Below are 17,272 nucleotides of genomic sequence, written 5' to 3' on the forward strand. Positions count from 1 at the left end.
CTTCTAACCCGCTACAGAAGTGAGGCTTAAAATCACTATTACCAGAACTTTTATTATTATCACCTTTCTATGGCTTATCTACGTATTTATTAGTCTTCCCCCTCTGGGTGGGGGACTAGGATTGTATGGATGGAGAACTTCTCTCTGGGGTGGGGGCGCCAAGCTGAGTCTTTGCCCCGGGTGAAAGTATGTCTAGCTTTGCCACTGCTTTGGTGCAGTAACGTATGGCAGCAGATAGTGTAAGGAGGGTAAGAGCTAAAGCACATGTACAGAGTAGACACCAAATTATCTGCTTCATGGTGTATTTCATCCTGTTTCTTTTGATACTTAAAGCTGTTGTAAAGCTTAGGTTTTTTTTTTTGGTTTTTTATTAAAATATGAAGCATGGTATACTTACCTGCTCTGTGAAATGATATGGCACTGATCCTCCTCTACTGTCCCTGTTGGCATACTTGGCTCCTTCTCTTCTCTGTGCGCCGCCATAGGAAGTCAGTTCCTGGAGGGCTTACTCCCAAACCGACCTGTGTGTTTCCATAGACACACACAGCGGGGCTCGGACCTGCCCCTGCTCACAGCTTCCCCAGATTCATTTGACAGCAGTGGGAGCCAAGAGTGCAATCGCTGTTTACATATGTGTACGGGACCATTGTGTGCATTCGCCTTTGCATGGTAGGATGGGGGCACTCTAAATGTGATGGGGTACTGTGACAGATGTTTTGTGCACTGGTACAGAGGTGATAGGACACTGACAGATGTTATGTGCACTGGTACAAATGTTCATGGGGACACTGTGACAGATGTTTTGTGCACTGGTACAGATGTGATGGGGTACTGTGCCAGATGTTTTGTGCACTGGTACAGATGTGATGGGACACTGACAGATGTTATGTGCACTGATACAGTTGTGATGGGACACTGGCAAATGTATTTGTGCAGTAGTACAGATGTGATGGGACACTGACAGATGTTTTGTGCACTGGTACAGATGTGATGGGACACTGACAGATGTTTTGTGCACTAGTGCAGTTGTGATGGGACACTGGCAAATGTTTTTGTGCACTGGTACAGATGTGATGAGACACTGACAAATGTTTTTGTGCACTGGTACAGATGTGATGAGACACTGACAAATGTTTTGGGCACTGGTACAGATGTGATGAGACACTGACAGATGTTTTTGGGCACTGGTACAGATGTTTATGGGGACAGGGACAGTGGTGCTTGGTGTACTGTGTGTGTTTGTAAAATCACCCTTACACACAGAACTGTCACAGAGCTTGCAGATTTCACCCCCCCCCCCCCCCGCACTGAACTCTCACTAAGCTCAGCGGGGAGAACTGTCACAGAGACACATGTCTCTGGTTGCACTGTGAAGGCTGTGCTTGGACACAGCCGTCACCTAATCGGGAGGGCCAATCACAGCGCCCATATCCAGATCCGGTCTTTGCTATGTCCTGTGATCACAGGCATCACAGGTTTGCATTGCTTTGCAGCCTTGTGGCCATGAGCAGGCTCTCATTCTGAGGGGCGTTTCTGTACCTCCACTCAGAGCGACGAAAGGCCTACTCGGCCATTTATGTACATTAGCCGGGTGGGAGGAGGTTAAGCATGTGTTCGCCGCAATGTCCCAGTCCCGCTAAAAATCGCTGATCACTGCCATTACTAGTAAGAAAAAAAAAATTCCATTCCCACAGTTTGTAGATGCGATAACTTTTTGGCAAACCAATCAATATACGCTTATTGGGATTTTTTTTTTACCAAAACATGTAGCATAATACATATTGACCTAAATGGATGAAAAAACATTTCTTTATTGGATATGTTTTATAGCATAAAGTAAAAAATTTATTTTTTTCCCCAAAATGGTCGTTCTTTTTTTGTTTGTAGCGAAAAAAAATAAAAACCGCAGAGGTGATCAAATACCACCAAAAGAAAGCTCTATTTGTGGGGAAAAAAGGACATTCATTTTATTTGGGTACAGCGTCGCACGACTGTGCAATTTTTTAGTTAAAATAACTCAGTGCCGTATTGCAAAAAATGGCCTGGTCATGAAGGGGTAAAACCTTCCAGAGTTAAAGTTGGTAATCAAATGTACAGCAAGAACCCTTATTGGTCTCAAAGTGGGGGGGAAAGGGGGGGCACTAATATACAACACCACATGGTCCTAAATCAATACTAGAACTCCATCCTTCTCCAGGGACATGGGCTGCTTCCAGGGACAAACTGCTGCTGCTGCCTGCTCTGACCCAGGATTCAGCAAGCAAATTACAGCCTGGCCCTTCCATCCCGCAACCTCCCCCTCTAGCCTGGGAGAGATCAGCTACAGGCCAGGCTCCCAGGTAAAAAGGGGACAGGAGAGGGATCTCCAGCACACAGCCTGTGATTGACAACCCCAGTTCTGTTCCTGTGTGCTGAGTGTGTGAGGGGGGGAGGTGTTCCTTGCCTCCAATCAGCTCTCAGCTCTTCTCACTGAGCTCTGCAGAGTGTAACTTCTGATCCCTGCCACCTACTTTCTGAAAGCTCAGACAAGCTGTATAAATTCTGCACTTTGCACAACTGTACAGAAGAGAAGAGAAGACCGCAGATAAACAGGTACAATTTAAGTAGGATGATTTGTTTAATCTCTGTGTATCACCTGAGGCCAGTCACTTAACTGGGTATATGGAAAGGTTTATGCAATGTGTTTTTGTGCCAAATGCCTGTAATGTAAATGTATATACATAGAAATGGTTTAGTATTTTGTAATGCAAGGCATGTTTTAATGCACTAATGGATTGTTACACCATAATCTACAGCAGTTCTTCCAAAATAATAATTTTCTTCATTGTTTGAGTTACTTTCCATTTTAAATTTTGATCTTTTCATTGTTTGTTGCAATAAACTATTAACTATTAAGAATAATAACTATTCTCCAGGACTGCCATGGTAAAGGCCAACATAATGGAGCCACACAACACTAGCCTTTTAAAATGATACTTCCAAAAAAATTAAAATTACTGCTAGATTACAAAGACTCAGCTAACACAAAATAAATATGAGATTGTTGTTTTTAATTGTCAGTTTTAGTTCATGTTTTCCAAAAATGAGTCAACTATCATCAATATATTATAAAAATAAATAATGGCTTAGCGAATGAAAAGCTGAGCTCTTTAATATACATCTGCATACAAAGGAAAATTGTCCATACCCCCTCTTGGTTTCAGTGTGCCAGCTCTAAGCTGTTTATGAGAATACTGGCTTTGCGTGTGCCTTCTATTTGTCCTCTAGTGATCACCATGATCTTTTTGCAACCTGGAAATAAAACCACATCATAAACATATACTTTTGGAGAATAACTGTTCTCTGAAATAGAAATATGATTTGCTTTTAAGGGAAACCTAAAGAAAAAATGTGTTGCCTTTGTGATATTTTATGCCGAATCACTCCTTTAGAGCAGCTGTCTAAACTTGTGTCAAGGTCTACAACCCTGTTCTACAGGGAAAAATCACATTATGGGAGAGTATAGGTCTTTTTTAGTAAATCTTCAGAGTCTGTCCTTCATTCAAGGGTGAATGGAAGATGTGCTCTTTGAAACCCAAAAGTTCCTATGCAGTCAGCAAAGTAATTTGGGCTATTATTTATTAAGAAAAATATCAAAGATGCAATGCATTTCATATTTTTTCAACTTTAAAATAATACTGAGGCAACAATCACACTACATATATTATCTTGAGCTTGCAATTCATTTAAAACAGATGTCCCTAAGTACATAAATAATAAACGGGTTTTGTTCATTTCTTGGGTTCCAGAGGTCTGATGTACAAACAAATGCCTCTGTTGGAGTCACACAACACTAGCCTTTTAAAATGATACTTCCAAAATAAATTAAAATTACTGCTAAATTACAAAGACTCAGCTAACACAACATAAATATGAGATTGTTGTTTCCTCTCATATTGTTTTCATATTGATTTCACAAGCTTGATTTCTCTTTTTCTCTTTTCCAGTGACAGGTCCCATGTCTTGGTGGGCCTAGACAGGCCCAAACTGGGACAAAAATTAGGCCTGGGCATTTTAGACTGAACAGCCAATTTTTCCAGGGACCGGGGGGTGGTTGGTGAAGGGATATAAATTCGCTCCTCTGCACTGTAATGTAAAGGGGCACTGTGATATAAAGAAGACTGCACTGTAAAGGGTCAGTGTAATGATTAAAGTGCCCATTTACAGTGCACTCCCCTTTACATCACAGTGCCCCTTTACATTACAGTGCCCCTAGCAACCACTGCCCCCCATTACAGTGCCCCTTGCAGTAATGCCCCCCTTTTCTCTGTAATTAAAGTGCCCCCTTTTACTCTCTGCCTCCCCTACACAGTCCTACTTTCAGCAGGTCAGAGCCAGGATTCAGCCTGTGTGTCCTCTCCAAGGTCTCCCACCCCACTGACGAATGACGATGTCATCCTATCAGCATGGCAGGGGGCGGGAGGAGCTGCAGATCTGGATCACATTAACAAGCAGGTGATTACCTGCTTGTTAGTATGAAAAGACTCCCGCTCTCTGTGCAGAACTCCAGCCCCTCCCACCCCCTGCTCTGCTGATAGGATAACATCATTGGTGGGGGCCGGAGAGCTGAGAGAGGAGACACAGACGTGGCTGCATAGCAGGATTGAGCGCAACTGTGGCTTGTGTTAGCCCTGTCCGGACTGCGGTCGTTGCTTACCTCCCGCCGTGTGGTCTGGTCATCAACAGCTACCAATCCGTGGGCCAGGGGTTGAGGACCCTTCCTTGCATAGCAAACTCTTGTGAGGACATGTGGCTCAGCGGCCCCGGCCCACCGGGCATATGCTTGATGTGCCCTATGGTCAGTCTAGGCCTGGGCCTAAGACATAAGATCATTTTGCCTCATTATTAAAAAGTTTTGGTTGGTACCCACCACCATATTTACATAATATTTGCCATTGTTTAGCAGTGACAAATCTCACTGATCAATAGATCATCTCATATGGTATGATTCCTCTTCCATCTTCTTACAGCTTTACTTGCTTACATATTACTGTCCTCTCCCTCTCCTGGAGAGATTTCCACTTACTTTCTACCTTGATGACCGCACAGAATCAAAGGAAAGTTTCCTCTGTAATGACAGAAACAGTAATAAAAATCTGACTAAAGTTCTATACCTTTGTTGTAAAGTGGTAATTTTAATGCTTACATATAAAAATGAAAAATGTATAAGCTGGAGTTCACGAATAACTTCTATTACTTTTTTTTGCAGACAAAACCAAGACTACAGCGAGGTGGCAGCTCTGCATCACTGCATAACAGCCTTATGAGAAATAGTATCTTTCAGCTAATGATCCACACACTTGATCCTCTATCTGAAGGTAATTCTCTTTTCTCTTTCGCCTATTCATTTTTTTTTTTATACATTTATTAAATTTTTTTTTTTATTATTTAAATGTGTATTTTTCTTTCAGTTCCAAAAGTGGAATAAAACATAATTCTTTTAAATGCCCATGATTACAAGTTACAAGAATAGAGACTGGTGAACTATGTATTAACATTTATTAGCATTACCCTCACACTGTAATTGAAACATATTTTCTTTTTACTATTACTGTTACAAGAATAGAGACTGGTGAACTATGTATTAACATTTATTAGCATTACCCCCACACTGTAATTGAAACATATTTTCTTTTTACTATTACTGTTACTATTTTTGTAGCAGGTACACCCATGTTGATTTTGTGGTGTTTAGATATATACTGAGTTGGATCGTAATTATAATGTTAGTTCTGGCATGGAAAAGAATGTCATTTTGCAAACTGAAATTGGTCTATGAAATAAAATGTAATAAATACTGAAACTCAAACTAGCAATGTCCAGCATGCATCACATTCAGCAGCGCTTAATATGTATTCAACATATCCTAATCATATAGTCCTCATGTAAGAGAGTTATACCCCCAAAACAGTCTCTTATTCAAACAAGCCAGTTATTTCTCAAATATTCGGTGTTCCCGGTGTTCTGAAATACTTATTCGGTATATGCCTTCACCACACCTTTAGTGACCCCCTAAGAGTGGGCACTCACCAGAAATAACATGAAATTGCGCCTGTAAGCATTGGTTGCTTGGACCCTTGAAACTCCGGACCACCTCTGCTCTCACCAGGAGGACTCCGCTTTACCAGTCTCAATCAGGGATCAGCTCATAACCATAAAGGATAAGGAAGATAGGAGGCACAATAGTGTGATACGTTTCAAAGAAGCTTTATTTAGTACCCACATAAAAAACCCCCCTCATCCAATGTGCTTACATCAAGATAGAAGTAATCAAGCCTGTAAATGGTAATCACGATGTGATGGTCTGCTCACCGTCCTTACTCAGGATCTGACCACGTGGCTTGTAGGTAAGCTCCGGAATTCGACCAAAACCTTGATAATCACCAGGGAAACAGCGTGCCTGTGTCCTGAAATTGGTCTATATAATGTTTTTTTTTTTTATTTCTATGAAGATTTTACTTATTGTTACAACTATATTTATGGTATTTAAAGCCACAAAAAATACTTTTGCATTGCAAGGGTAAATGTTTATTATATCTAGGGGGATACAGGAATAAGGAGAAATACTTATCTTAGTCCTGGCTCCTGCAGGCTCCCTCTATCTGTGCAACTGTTTCCCTGCAGCCTTGACCCAGACCTGGTCGCAAGCACACCAATTCCACATACAAAGCAGGGTAACCAGCCCTACATTGCATATGATGATGCCGAACAAACCACCCACAGGTCACAGCTATGGGAAATTAAACACAGCCAAGCCTGCTGGAGCGGGGAATCGGGGTACACAATACTGCTGGATCTCCTACCCCCTAGAACAGGGTTTCTTAACCAGGGTTCCTCCTGAGGTTGCTAGGGGTTCCTTGAGAAATGGGCAATTTCTGCCTCTCAGATAAGTTCCCAATGACACCATTGTTCCTTTTAGCCATCTGTAAGGGGGTAATTCTTCCCATTGATGACAAGAGTAAGGAGCATTCTTCCCACTGACTGTCACACTAATGTGTCATGAGTTGCAGATTTTTAATTTTTAGCAGGGGTTCCCTAAAACCAAAAATGTATTTTAAGGGTTCCTCTGTGTTGAAAAGGTTGTGAAAGGCTGCCCTAGACAAAACAAGCAAGGTAACCCCACTGCAAGAATATTTTTTTCTTACAATCCTGGAGTTCAGCTTTAAATAGATATGAAAATATGCCAATTGGTATAATTACAAATCTGTTTTCTTACTATTGCTGGTAAACTCTTGCTTTTGCATTAGTTGATTATATAGATTTGTTTGGAAGCTGCATGTTTGTTGTTAAAATAGATATGAAATGTGTGAATAATTATGTTAAATTCCTATTGCTGGTACACACCTGCTATAGCAGTAGAGGTGTAAATGGTGGTTTTCAGTGACTCATGACAGTAGTTCAGCTGTTGCAATGAGCATATTGAAATATGTACATATGGTATGGCTTGCTTGAAAGTGTAGGTGTTATACCTGTTTATTTTAAACATCCTTATTGGAAAAACACAGATTTCTTTTTAGGACAGACTCAGATGAAGCATTTTAAATGCAGCTTTTTTTTTGTTCATGATAAACCTCAGTGTATCTAATTTATGCTGCGCTACATCAGTAGCGTATGGTGTTTATGGAAACTGATTGTTCTTCACATCTACTGTATGTACTGTATGTGTACAGATATAAATATCATAGGGAAAAGTGTCTTCCCAAGGCAATGGAGTATTTTTTTTGTTTTTAAAAAGCAGTGATCTTACAAAGTCATTGGCACAATCCGCATGCTGGACCAGGTAGCAAGGCTGGTGCCACAGCAACTGAAAATAAATAAGATGAAAACTGAGATTTTCCCACCGTATACGATAAAGGTTGCATAACACCCCTTTAAGGTTTTACTTTTCAGTTACAAATTGCATAACAAGTCGCACTTTATTGCTGGCAATGGAACTGTTCATTTCGCCACGATTTTTGTTGCAGTGAAAAAGGTTTCTGCACTACTTTTTACTGATTCAATTGCGACTTTCATAGACTTCTGTATAATGAAGTCGTAAGCTGCAATGAAATCGGCACCCATGTGCGGCTTTGAAATTGCAAAATGTCAAAGTCACACCGATGTGCCCCCGGTTAATTTTAGATTTTTTTTTTTATAGAATAATAACAAAAAAAAAACAGTGGGCATACAATTCACATTTCATTGTCACAGTAAAAATATATACCATTCCAACCTTTGCTTCAAAACAAATTTAAAATCCATTCCTCTATGAATTTCAAATGACATTCATAGAGGCAAGTAATCGACTCTTTTATTCTCATAATGTTATTTAACTCCTCCACCCATTCTCTAACTAAGGAGGGGAGTGTTAACTTCCAATATCTGGGAATTAATGTGCGGGCTGCTGATTAAAGGAATCGAAGCAGACCCTTTTTGATCTTAGAAATTGATGGATAGAGGGGTGACCTCTGGTGTTTCAGGCCAGGAAGTGCCCATAATGAGATGACAAAACTAAAAGATGGGGTGCCAGAAGGGCTGAATGAGAGGGCAATAATATTCACCACAGGTGAAGAAGATTGCCGCTCGGTGCACCACATTATCCGCACCAGTCAGGAATGTATACATAGATAAATTTGAGCAACAAGGCATGGCTTTTGTACCACTGTGTTATGAGTTTAAAAGGCCTCTCTTGTGTTTTGGGTGGCAATACTGGCTTTCAAGATGAGGAGAAAAGCTGTATCCCAATCTTCATCTGAAATGGGATGGCCCAGTTCTCTCTTCCAGTCTCAAGCCTAAAACTGTTGTTTTGGGAAGGCCCCGAAGGGAAAAATAATATCGCATGTGGGCAGCCTGAGTCTTGAAAACCTCAAAGTTTTAAGCGTGTGTGTAATTGTCCAAGGCTCATGAATTTTGTAAAGGAAATGACTTAACTGTAGATAATTAGTTTTAGAATTTTTTTCAATATACATTGAATGTATTTAGCACTGCCAGTGAGAGACAATGGTAAGCAAGTATGGGCAGGACAAAGTGGAAACTTAACTAGTAGAAGTGGTGGTTTGACAGTACAAAATCCAGAATATATTAGCGTATTACAGCCAGCAACTGCTCTTCTTGTCCATTGGTGGGGGAATAAAATAACAGTGGTATGAATGAACAGGCTATGGAACATTTGATGACTCTTATAGCTCACTGCATGTGATTTTTCTATGACGAATCCATATTATAATTATAAGAAGATACAGCCTGGCCCTGTTTGGTAGCATGGAGTTATAAGAAGAAAACATATTTTGGAATTTAAACCTGACTTATTTGACAATAATAATGAGGAGTAGAATGGGCTTGTAGTAAAATAAGCAAATTAATAACCAATGTGTTTGAGGACAAGCTTATCCTATACCTCTCCACCTCCACAATTGCCATGTGGGTATCAGGCCCACCACAGAACAATCGCCATTCCATACATGAACAAATATATTCAAATATAAAAAAAATATCCCTAGAAAGATTGGGGTAGCCAGCAAGGAAGCAACTTCATGACTCTGACTGAAATGCCCAAAAGCTGTCTTGTAAGAGCAAATCCTAATTAAACCCTGTCTTTTACATCTATCGTATATTGAGATCAACTGTCAAAGGCAAGAGTCTCTACTGCCCTTTGAAATTCAGGCATTTGACAGTTACAGTGTATTAAAGGGGTGGGGTTTAGACTTGACTAGGGCATAAGGCAAGACCCAATGTAAAGCCTGGGTTTAAGGGGCAAGGGTACAAGGGTCAGTGGGAAGATTAGCACCGGTATTTGGTATCTTCCCTTCAGCATTGTTGTTACTTTAGAAACATTTTAGGCAGGGTCACGTTCATGTCACATGTGCAGTCAAAGGTCAATTGTTGGACTGAAATAGGATAAACTATGTATTCCGATAATTAAAAAAGTTACTGTTTAAGTGCTGCAAGCTTATTATTACATTAATCTGACAATAAGGGAATATATTGTGCATCAAAAGACTTGGAATTAAATTGGAATTCTGATGGATGTTACTCTCTTGCTGCTGGTATCACACAACTTATACAACTGCTATACCCCATTCCAGCAAGTGTGCTTTAATAGACACTGTTGTGGCCTCACTGGACAGTGAAATTTCTGTTGGTAGGGCTCATCTTTGAAGTAAGGGAATTTTACAATCCAATAACAAATCAAAATTAAACCAGAGATGGTCACATAAGCAGCTTCTATGAATTTTAAAGGTAATAGGCATTTTGTGGTGTCTGTTCTTAATCAGAATGTTACTTTTAAAACTTTAAATCGAGTAACAGTTACTTTAGAACACAAATACACATACAGTATAAGACATTTTGATATAGTTTAGCCATTGACAGTATATACACTAAATGAACAGGCGCATTCATTTTTAATTACAATACAATAAAGTACTTGTACATAATATGTGCCTTATATATGCATGTAATTAATGGCAGCATAGCATGTGTTTAAGTTGGGTATTTTATTGACATTTGTATGGATCAGATGTGGTTAAAAAATCAACAAACTGCATAAAACATTGTGAGCATCTCTAGGTTCACAAATTCTGTTATTAACAATGATCATAGGGAAGAATGACAGAATTTAACAGGTGGCTAAGTTGAATGTCTCAGAGTTCCACTAATGCCACGATTCTTGAAAAAGCCACATTTGAAAAACACGCTGTTGTTTTTTAGTTTCTTAGATACTTTGTTTTATTAGTGAGAAAAGATTAGTTTATGTAGTCATTGAGAAGTGTGATGATAAAATATTTAATTTCACAACAGGGACAGTATCCTGGTGGGAAGGATCTATCTGACTCTGGCAGCCATGCCATAAATGACTGCATTGTCAAATAAAAGATGGAGATTAAATATACATGACATGAGGGATACATTAGTTGTGTGCTGACTGATTTGTGTCGCCCTGGGTGTCCTTCTCAGCCTGGGTTATCTCATTCACTTATGACTGACCTTTCTGCTATACCTTCTATTGCTCTATCCTATCCATTAAAAATTAATAATTTCAGCTCCTATTTTTGATATCATTACATGCATAATTGGCTAAATGCTTTTGGCGCTTCCTGCAGAGCCAGATCAGCGTGAACAACAAATGCAGGAAATCATCAACTGTGAAAATGCTCCTTCACCATTTAAGCAAGCAAATAGCAGCTGTGACGCAGTCATCATAAATATCTATTATAAATGTGTGTCAGGCATGGTGAGTTTACAGATTATGCTGTGATTTAATGCAGAGTTTGCGCTATGCCAAGCTTCCTATTATTAGATTCACAGTTGGCTATTTTAATCACATCTAGAAATTAAGCATTTAATATAAAATGATGGTAAAACGCTGCGATATGTTCATCACCATCCTCTGATTTTGTTTTTAAAGGTTTTAAAGATGAAACGAAAGAAATATTCAAAATTGTGTTATCATTATTTTATATAAATGCCTTTGGGTGGGTTTACGCCAGCCCAGGTCATGCACAGAAAAGGTTTGTGTATGGAGTAAAATTAGTGCTGTAGTGATCCATGGGGGGGGGGGACTAACTCCTGACACATAGGAAATTCAGTAGACTGGAAAGTTATTGTGCTGTCCTGGTTTAGCAAAGGTAAGCAGCACACCAAGCTGCTAGCCACTGGGGAAAAACAAGATCATTTAACACGCTCTGAATTGCAAGTGATGAAGGATCTACAAAGAATATGAGACATGCACATAAAAAAATCTGATCTGGTCTTTTCCTACAGTCCATTGTTCACCCAGATTGTACATCATCTTTTTAATGAATAACTAAACCTGAGAATAAAAATATAATATAGTGCAGCTTGCCAGTCCTCAGATGTATTGAATACATGAGTTTGTATTTGTCAGGCTAAAAACACTTTGGCAAGTGCAGAAAATACCTCTTGTCCCTGCAAAATTCCGAAACATCCTTGTCACTTCCTGTGAGCTGTCCCAAAGCTACTACTCTCCTTATCACACATGTAATAAAGATGAACAAACACCGACATATTTGTCCAGTCTGTGTGACAACCATGTCCCCTTCATGGAGTGGAGGAGTGAATGTAGCCATCTTGGACAGGAAGTGTGTTATTGGCAGGATTACAGGGTGGAAATAAAGAGAAACTAGCCTGAAAAAAGAAAACAAATGCAGCCACCTCATCTAAGGACTGGTAACCTGTAATCTTGGGCAGCCAAGTGTGGAGACAAATTTATTACTGAAGATGATACAGGATTTCACTTTAAACAGATGCACAATGAAGATGTGCTCAGGACCAGGTGTCATTCTGTCGTAATGCTACTTTACAGCAGCTGATGGAAGAATTTATGACTCAAGCTGTAACCTTAAAATAAATATGTTGCATAATTTGTCTCACTGCTCCTGTTCAGCATTGCCTGGCTGTGTGACAGAATTGATAAATTTCTCCTAATTGTCCTTTGAGGCAAAACCCATATGAGTGTAAGCCAGACATCACAAGTCTCCTGCGAGGTGCGGCTCCCTGACACCCATGAAGTGCCTCCCGATATCCCGGCTGTCAGCTGTCAGCCACAGCAGCCTGAGGCCATAACCCCGAGCATTACTGTGAAGAACAGAAGAACAGAGCCGATGCTTTCTGTATAGTCCAGTCCAGTCCAGTGATATCAAATGCACTCCGCCTGTAAAAGAAGCCATACAGGAAGTATTGGCTCTGCTCTTTACTGCAGCCGCATGCTTCCTCCAGCGCCACTCCTGTCACACTCTGTTTGTGTCTCAGAGGAGCCAGCAGTACCCACCAGCAGAACCAGCCAGCATTACCCACCAGCAGTACCCACCAGCACTACCCACCAGCAGTACCAGCTAGCAGTACCCACCAGCAGTACCCACCAGCAGTACCCACCCGCAGTACCCACCCGCAGTACCAGCCAGCAGTACCCACCAAGAGTACCCACCAGGAGTACCAGCCAGCAGTACCCATCAGCAGTACTTACCAGCAGTACCAGCCAACAGTACCCGCCAGAAGTACCAGCCAGCAGTACCCACCAAGAGTACCCATCAGCAGTACCAGCCAGCAGTACCCACCATCAGTACCCACCAGGAGTACCAGCCAGCAGTACTTACCAGCAGTACCAGCCAACAGTACCCACCAGCAGTACCCACCAACATTACCCACCAACAGTACCCACCAACAGTACTAGCCAGCAGTACCCGCCACCAGTACCCGCCAACAGTACCACCAACAGTACCTGCCAACAGTACCAGCCAGCAGTACCCGCTAACAGTACCCACCAGCAGTACCTGCCAGCAGTACCAGCCAGCAGTACCCACCAGCAGTGCCAGCCAGCAGTACCCACCAACAGTACCAGCCAGGAGTATCCACCAACTGTACCAGCCAGCAGTACCCACCAACAGTACCCACCAACAGTACCAGCTAGCAGTACCCCCCAGCAGTACCAGCCAGTAGAGATGTATAGAACTGTTCGCCGGCGAACAGTTCCCGGCGAACTTAGCATGTTCGCGTTCGCCGCTGCCGGCGAACATATGCGATGTTCGGTCCGCCCCCCATAAGACATCATTGAGGCAAACTTTGACCCTGAACTTTACAGTCAGCAGGCACATTTCCAGCCAATCAGCATACCTCCCTCCCACACCCTCCCACCTCCTATAAATAAGCCAGGGCAGCATCCATCTTAGATCATTCTGAAGCAGTGTGTGTAGTGAGAGTAGGGAGAGAGCTGCTGCTGCTGCTGCTGCTGTTAAGCTAGGGACAGTTAGTCAGTGTTCCTGGTCTTGCAGTGTTCTTGGTCCACTACTGCTGTAAGGACAGCACCCCAAAAAGCCCTTCTAAGGGCTGGTATTTGTGTAATTTTTTTTTATATATATATATATATATATATATATCTATCTAGTGTCCCCAAAAGCCCTTTTAAGGGCTGGTAATTGAGGTTTTTTTTTTTATTTATATATATACATATATATATATATATATATATATAGCGTCCCCAAAAGCCCTTTTAAGGGCTGGTAAGGTAATAGAGTTTTTTCTATATATATATATATATATATATATATATATATATATATATATATATATATATATATATATATATTGTACACTGTGACTGCAGTTGCCTGCCCGCTGTGTGTGAGAGGCCACAGACCTACCACAGACTGTACTGTGTGCACACCACACTCATTTCAGGTGGCACAGGCACAGTACCTTGTATTTTAAAAAATATTTTTTTTTTCCTCTGTCATAATTGCAGTGAGTGCTGTGTCAGGTCCACAGAGTGTACTGTACCCACTGCAGTGCACTGCCCACCACTGATATATATACGGTGGCACAGCATCTTGTTGCAATAAATTGAAAAAAAAAATATTTTTTATTATTGCAGTTGCCTGGGCTGCCAGTGACTGTCAGGTCCACAGAGTGTACTTTGCCCACTGCAGTGCCACTGTGTGCCCACCCACCACTGATATATAAGGTGGCACAGAAGCTTGCAAAGTAAAAAAAATATATATATTTTTTTTAAATTGCAGTTGCCTGGGTGCCAGTGACTGCTGTCAGGTCCACAGAGAGTGTACTGTGCCACTGCCCACCCACCACTGATATATAAGGTGGCACAGCAGCTTGCAAAGTAAAAAAATATATATATTTTTTTAAATTGCAGTTGCCTGGGTGCCAGTGACTGCTGTCAGGTCCACAGAGAGTGTACTGTGCCACTGCCCACCCACCACTGATATATAAGGTGGCACAGCAGCTTGCAAAGTAAAAAAAGAAAAAGCCAGCCGCAGAGAAGCCATATTCCTGAAAATATAAGAAAAATGCTGTTTTTAGGGGTTCTGGACATGCTACAGAGCTGAAACTTGACAGGTACACTTTTTAGACCCCCCAGACACTAAATACAAAAAATGACATGCCTGCCTTAAAAAATGCCCGCTAAATGCCTGCAAGAGAAAAAGCCAGCCGCAGAGAAGCCGTATTCCTGAAAATATAAGAAAAATGCTGTTTTTTAGGGGTTCTGGACATGCTACAGAGCTGAAACTTGACAGGTACACTTTTTAGACCCTCCAGACACTAAATACAAAAAATGACATGCCTGCCTAAAAAAATGCCCGCTAAATGCCTGCAAGAGCAAAAGCCAGCCGCAGAGAAGCCGTATTCCTGAAAATATAAGAAAAATGCTGTTTTTTAGGGGTTCTGGACATGCTACAGAGCTGAAACTTGACAGGTACACTTTTTAGACCCTCCAGACACTAAATACAAAAAATGACATGCCTGCCTAAAAAAATGCCCGCTAAATGCCTGCAAGAGAAAAAGCCAGCCGCAGAGAAGCCATATTCCTGAAAATATAAGAAAAATGCTGTTTTTTAGGGGTTCTGGACATGCTACAGAGCTGAAACTTGACAGGTACACTTTTTAGACCCTCCAGACACTAAATACAAAAAATGACATGCCTGCCTAAAAAAATGCCCGCTAAATGCCTGCAAGAGAAAAAGCCAGCCGCAGAGAAGCCGTATTCCTGAAAATATAAGAAAAATGCTGTTTTTTAGGGGTTCTGGACATGCTACAGAGCTGAAACTTGACAGGTACACTTTTTAGACCCTCCAGACACTAAATACAAAAAATGACATGCCTGCCTAAAAAAATGCCCGCTAAATGCCTGCAAGAGAAAAAGCCAGCCGCAGAGAAGCCGTATTCCTGAAAATATAAGAAAAATGCTGTTTTTTAGGGGTTCTGGACATGCTACAGAGCTGAAACTTGACAGGTACACTTTTTAGACCCCCCAGACACTAAATACAAAAAATGACATGCCTGCCTAAAAAAATGCCCGCTAAATGCCTGCAAGAGAAAAAGCCAGCCGCAGAGAAGCCGTATTCCTGAAAATATAAGAAAAATGCTGTTTTTTAGGGGTTCTGGACATGCTACAGAGCTGAAACTTGACAGGTACACTTTTTAGACCCCCCAGATGCTAAATCCAAAGAAATTTTTTATTTTTATTTTTTTTTAATTTTTCCAATAATTGGCTCTCTATCAAAAAATTATAATTTTTTAAGAACTTTTTTTTGCGTGATCCCTCTCCGGCATGCCACAGTCCAGGTGTTAGTCCCCTTGAAACAACTTTTCCATCACTATTGTGGCCAGAAAGAGTCCCTGTGTGTTTTAAAATTCGCCTGCCTATTGAAGTCTATGGCGGTTCGCCCGGTTCGCGAACATTTGCCGATGTTCGCGTTCGCCGTTCGCGAACGGCGAATTTTAGGTTCGCGACATCACTACCAGCCAGCAGTACCCGCCATCAGTACCCACCAACAGTACCAGCCAGCAGTACCCACCTACAGTCCCCACCAACAGTACCCACCAACAGTACCAGCCAGCAGTACCAGCCAGCAGTACCTGCCAACAGTGCCCTCCAGCAGTAACAGCCAGCAGTACCCACCAACAGTACCCACCAGCAGTACCAATCAGCAGCACCCACCAACAATACCCACCAACATTACCAGCCAGCAGTAGCCAACAGTACCCACCATCAGTACCAGCCAGCAGTAACCACCAACAGTTCCAGCCAGCATTACCAGCCAGGAGTACCCACCAGCAGCACCCACCATCAGTACCTGCCAGCAGTACCCACTACTAGTTGTGTTAAATTGGTGGGGGGATTAGTTTTTGCATGTTGGGATGTCTGGTTTAAGCATCCTCCCACTTTGGCAATTGAATTGGATTTCCAGCAGTGCAAGTGTGCAAACCTGTTTCAGTTGTACTAAACCTAGTGTGATTTTGAGATGATGCACTCCTTAGCAACCTGTGTACTGAGACAATCGATGAAAAGCATCCTCAGCCTAGGTTTCTCTCAGGCCATGTGCTCTGGTGCTTTTTGCCTCGCCCACAGGGATTAGTAATAGAAGTGTACTCAACGTAGACTATTTACCCAGGTGTCCAGCTTTCTCCTAAAGGACTTAATTTTGGAGCTAAAGAAATTATATGAAAAAAATGGGGACAGGAGCTGTGTACTTTGAGCACTGTCTGTCAAAATATTAGGTCAAAATTCTAGAAGATTCACACTAGTTGATGTTCTTCGGACCATACTATCAATTTCTACAATAATCTCATCTAGGTGTTAAAATTGCAGTGCCCTCCACTATTTATTCACTTTGCATGATATCCACTATTAACGTTCAGTGGGTGGATGCCTTTTAATTGCTTATATTTTGCCTCCTGGAAATTTCCTTTGAGCTTTATCTGTTCTCAATTTTCCCAAAAG

At 41.4% G+C, this 17,272-nt stretch overlaps 1 protein-coding gene across 4 annotated transcripts in view; it reads left to right on the forward strand.

Annotated features, from left to right (window-relative positions):
- SLC24A2 (solute carrier family 24 member 2) overlaps positions 1-17,272 on the forward strand; it is a 246,390-nt gene that overhangs the window by 134,931 nt on the left and 94,187 nt on the right. For all 4 annotated transcript variants that reach the window (XM_082257876.1, XM_082257873.1, XM_082257874.1 and 1 more), the window contains exon 6: positions 5,249-5,357. In XM_082257876.1, coding sequence (XP_082114002.1) covers positions 5,249-5,357 — 109 coding nt within the window. The remainder of the gene's footprint in view (positions 1-5,248; positions 5,358-17,272) is intronic.

Source organism: Pelophylax lessonae, assembly GCF_965119305.1.
Source record: "Pelophylax lessonae genome assembly, chromosome: 1".
Classification (NCBI taxonomy): Eukaryota; Metazoa; Chordata; class Amphibia; order Anura; family Ranidae; genus Pelophylax; species Pelophylax lessonae.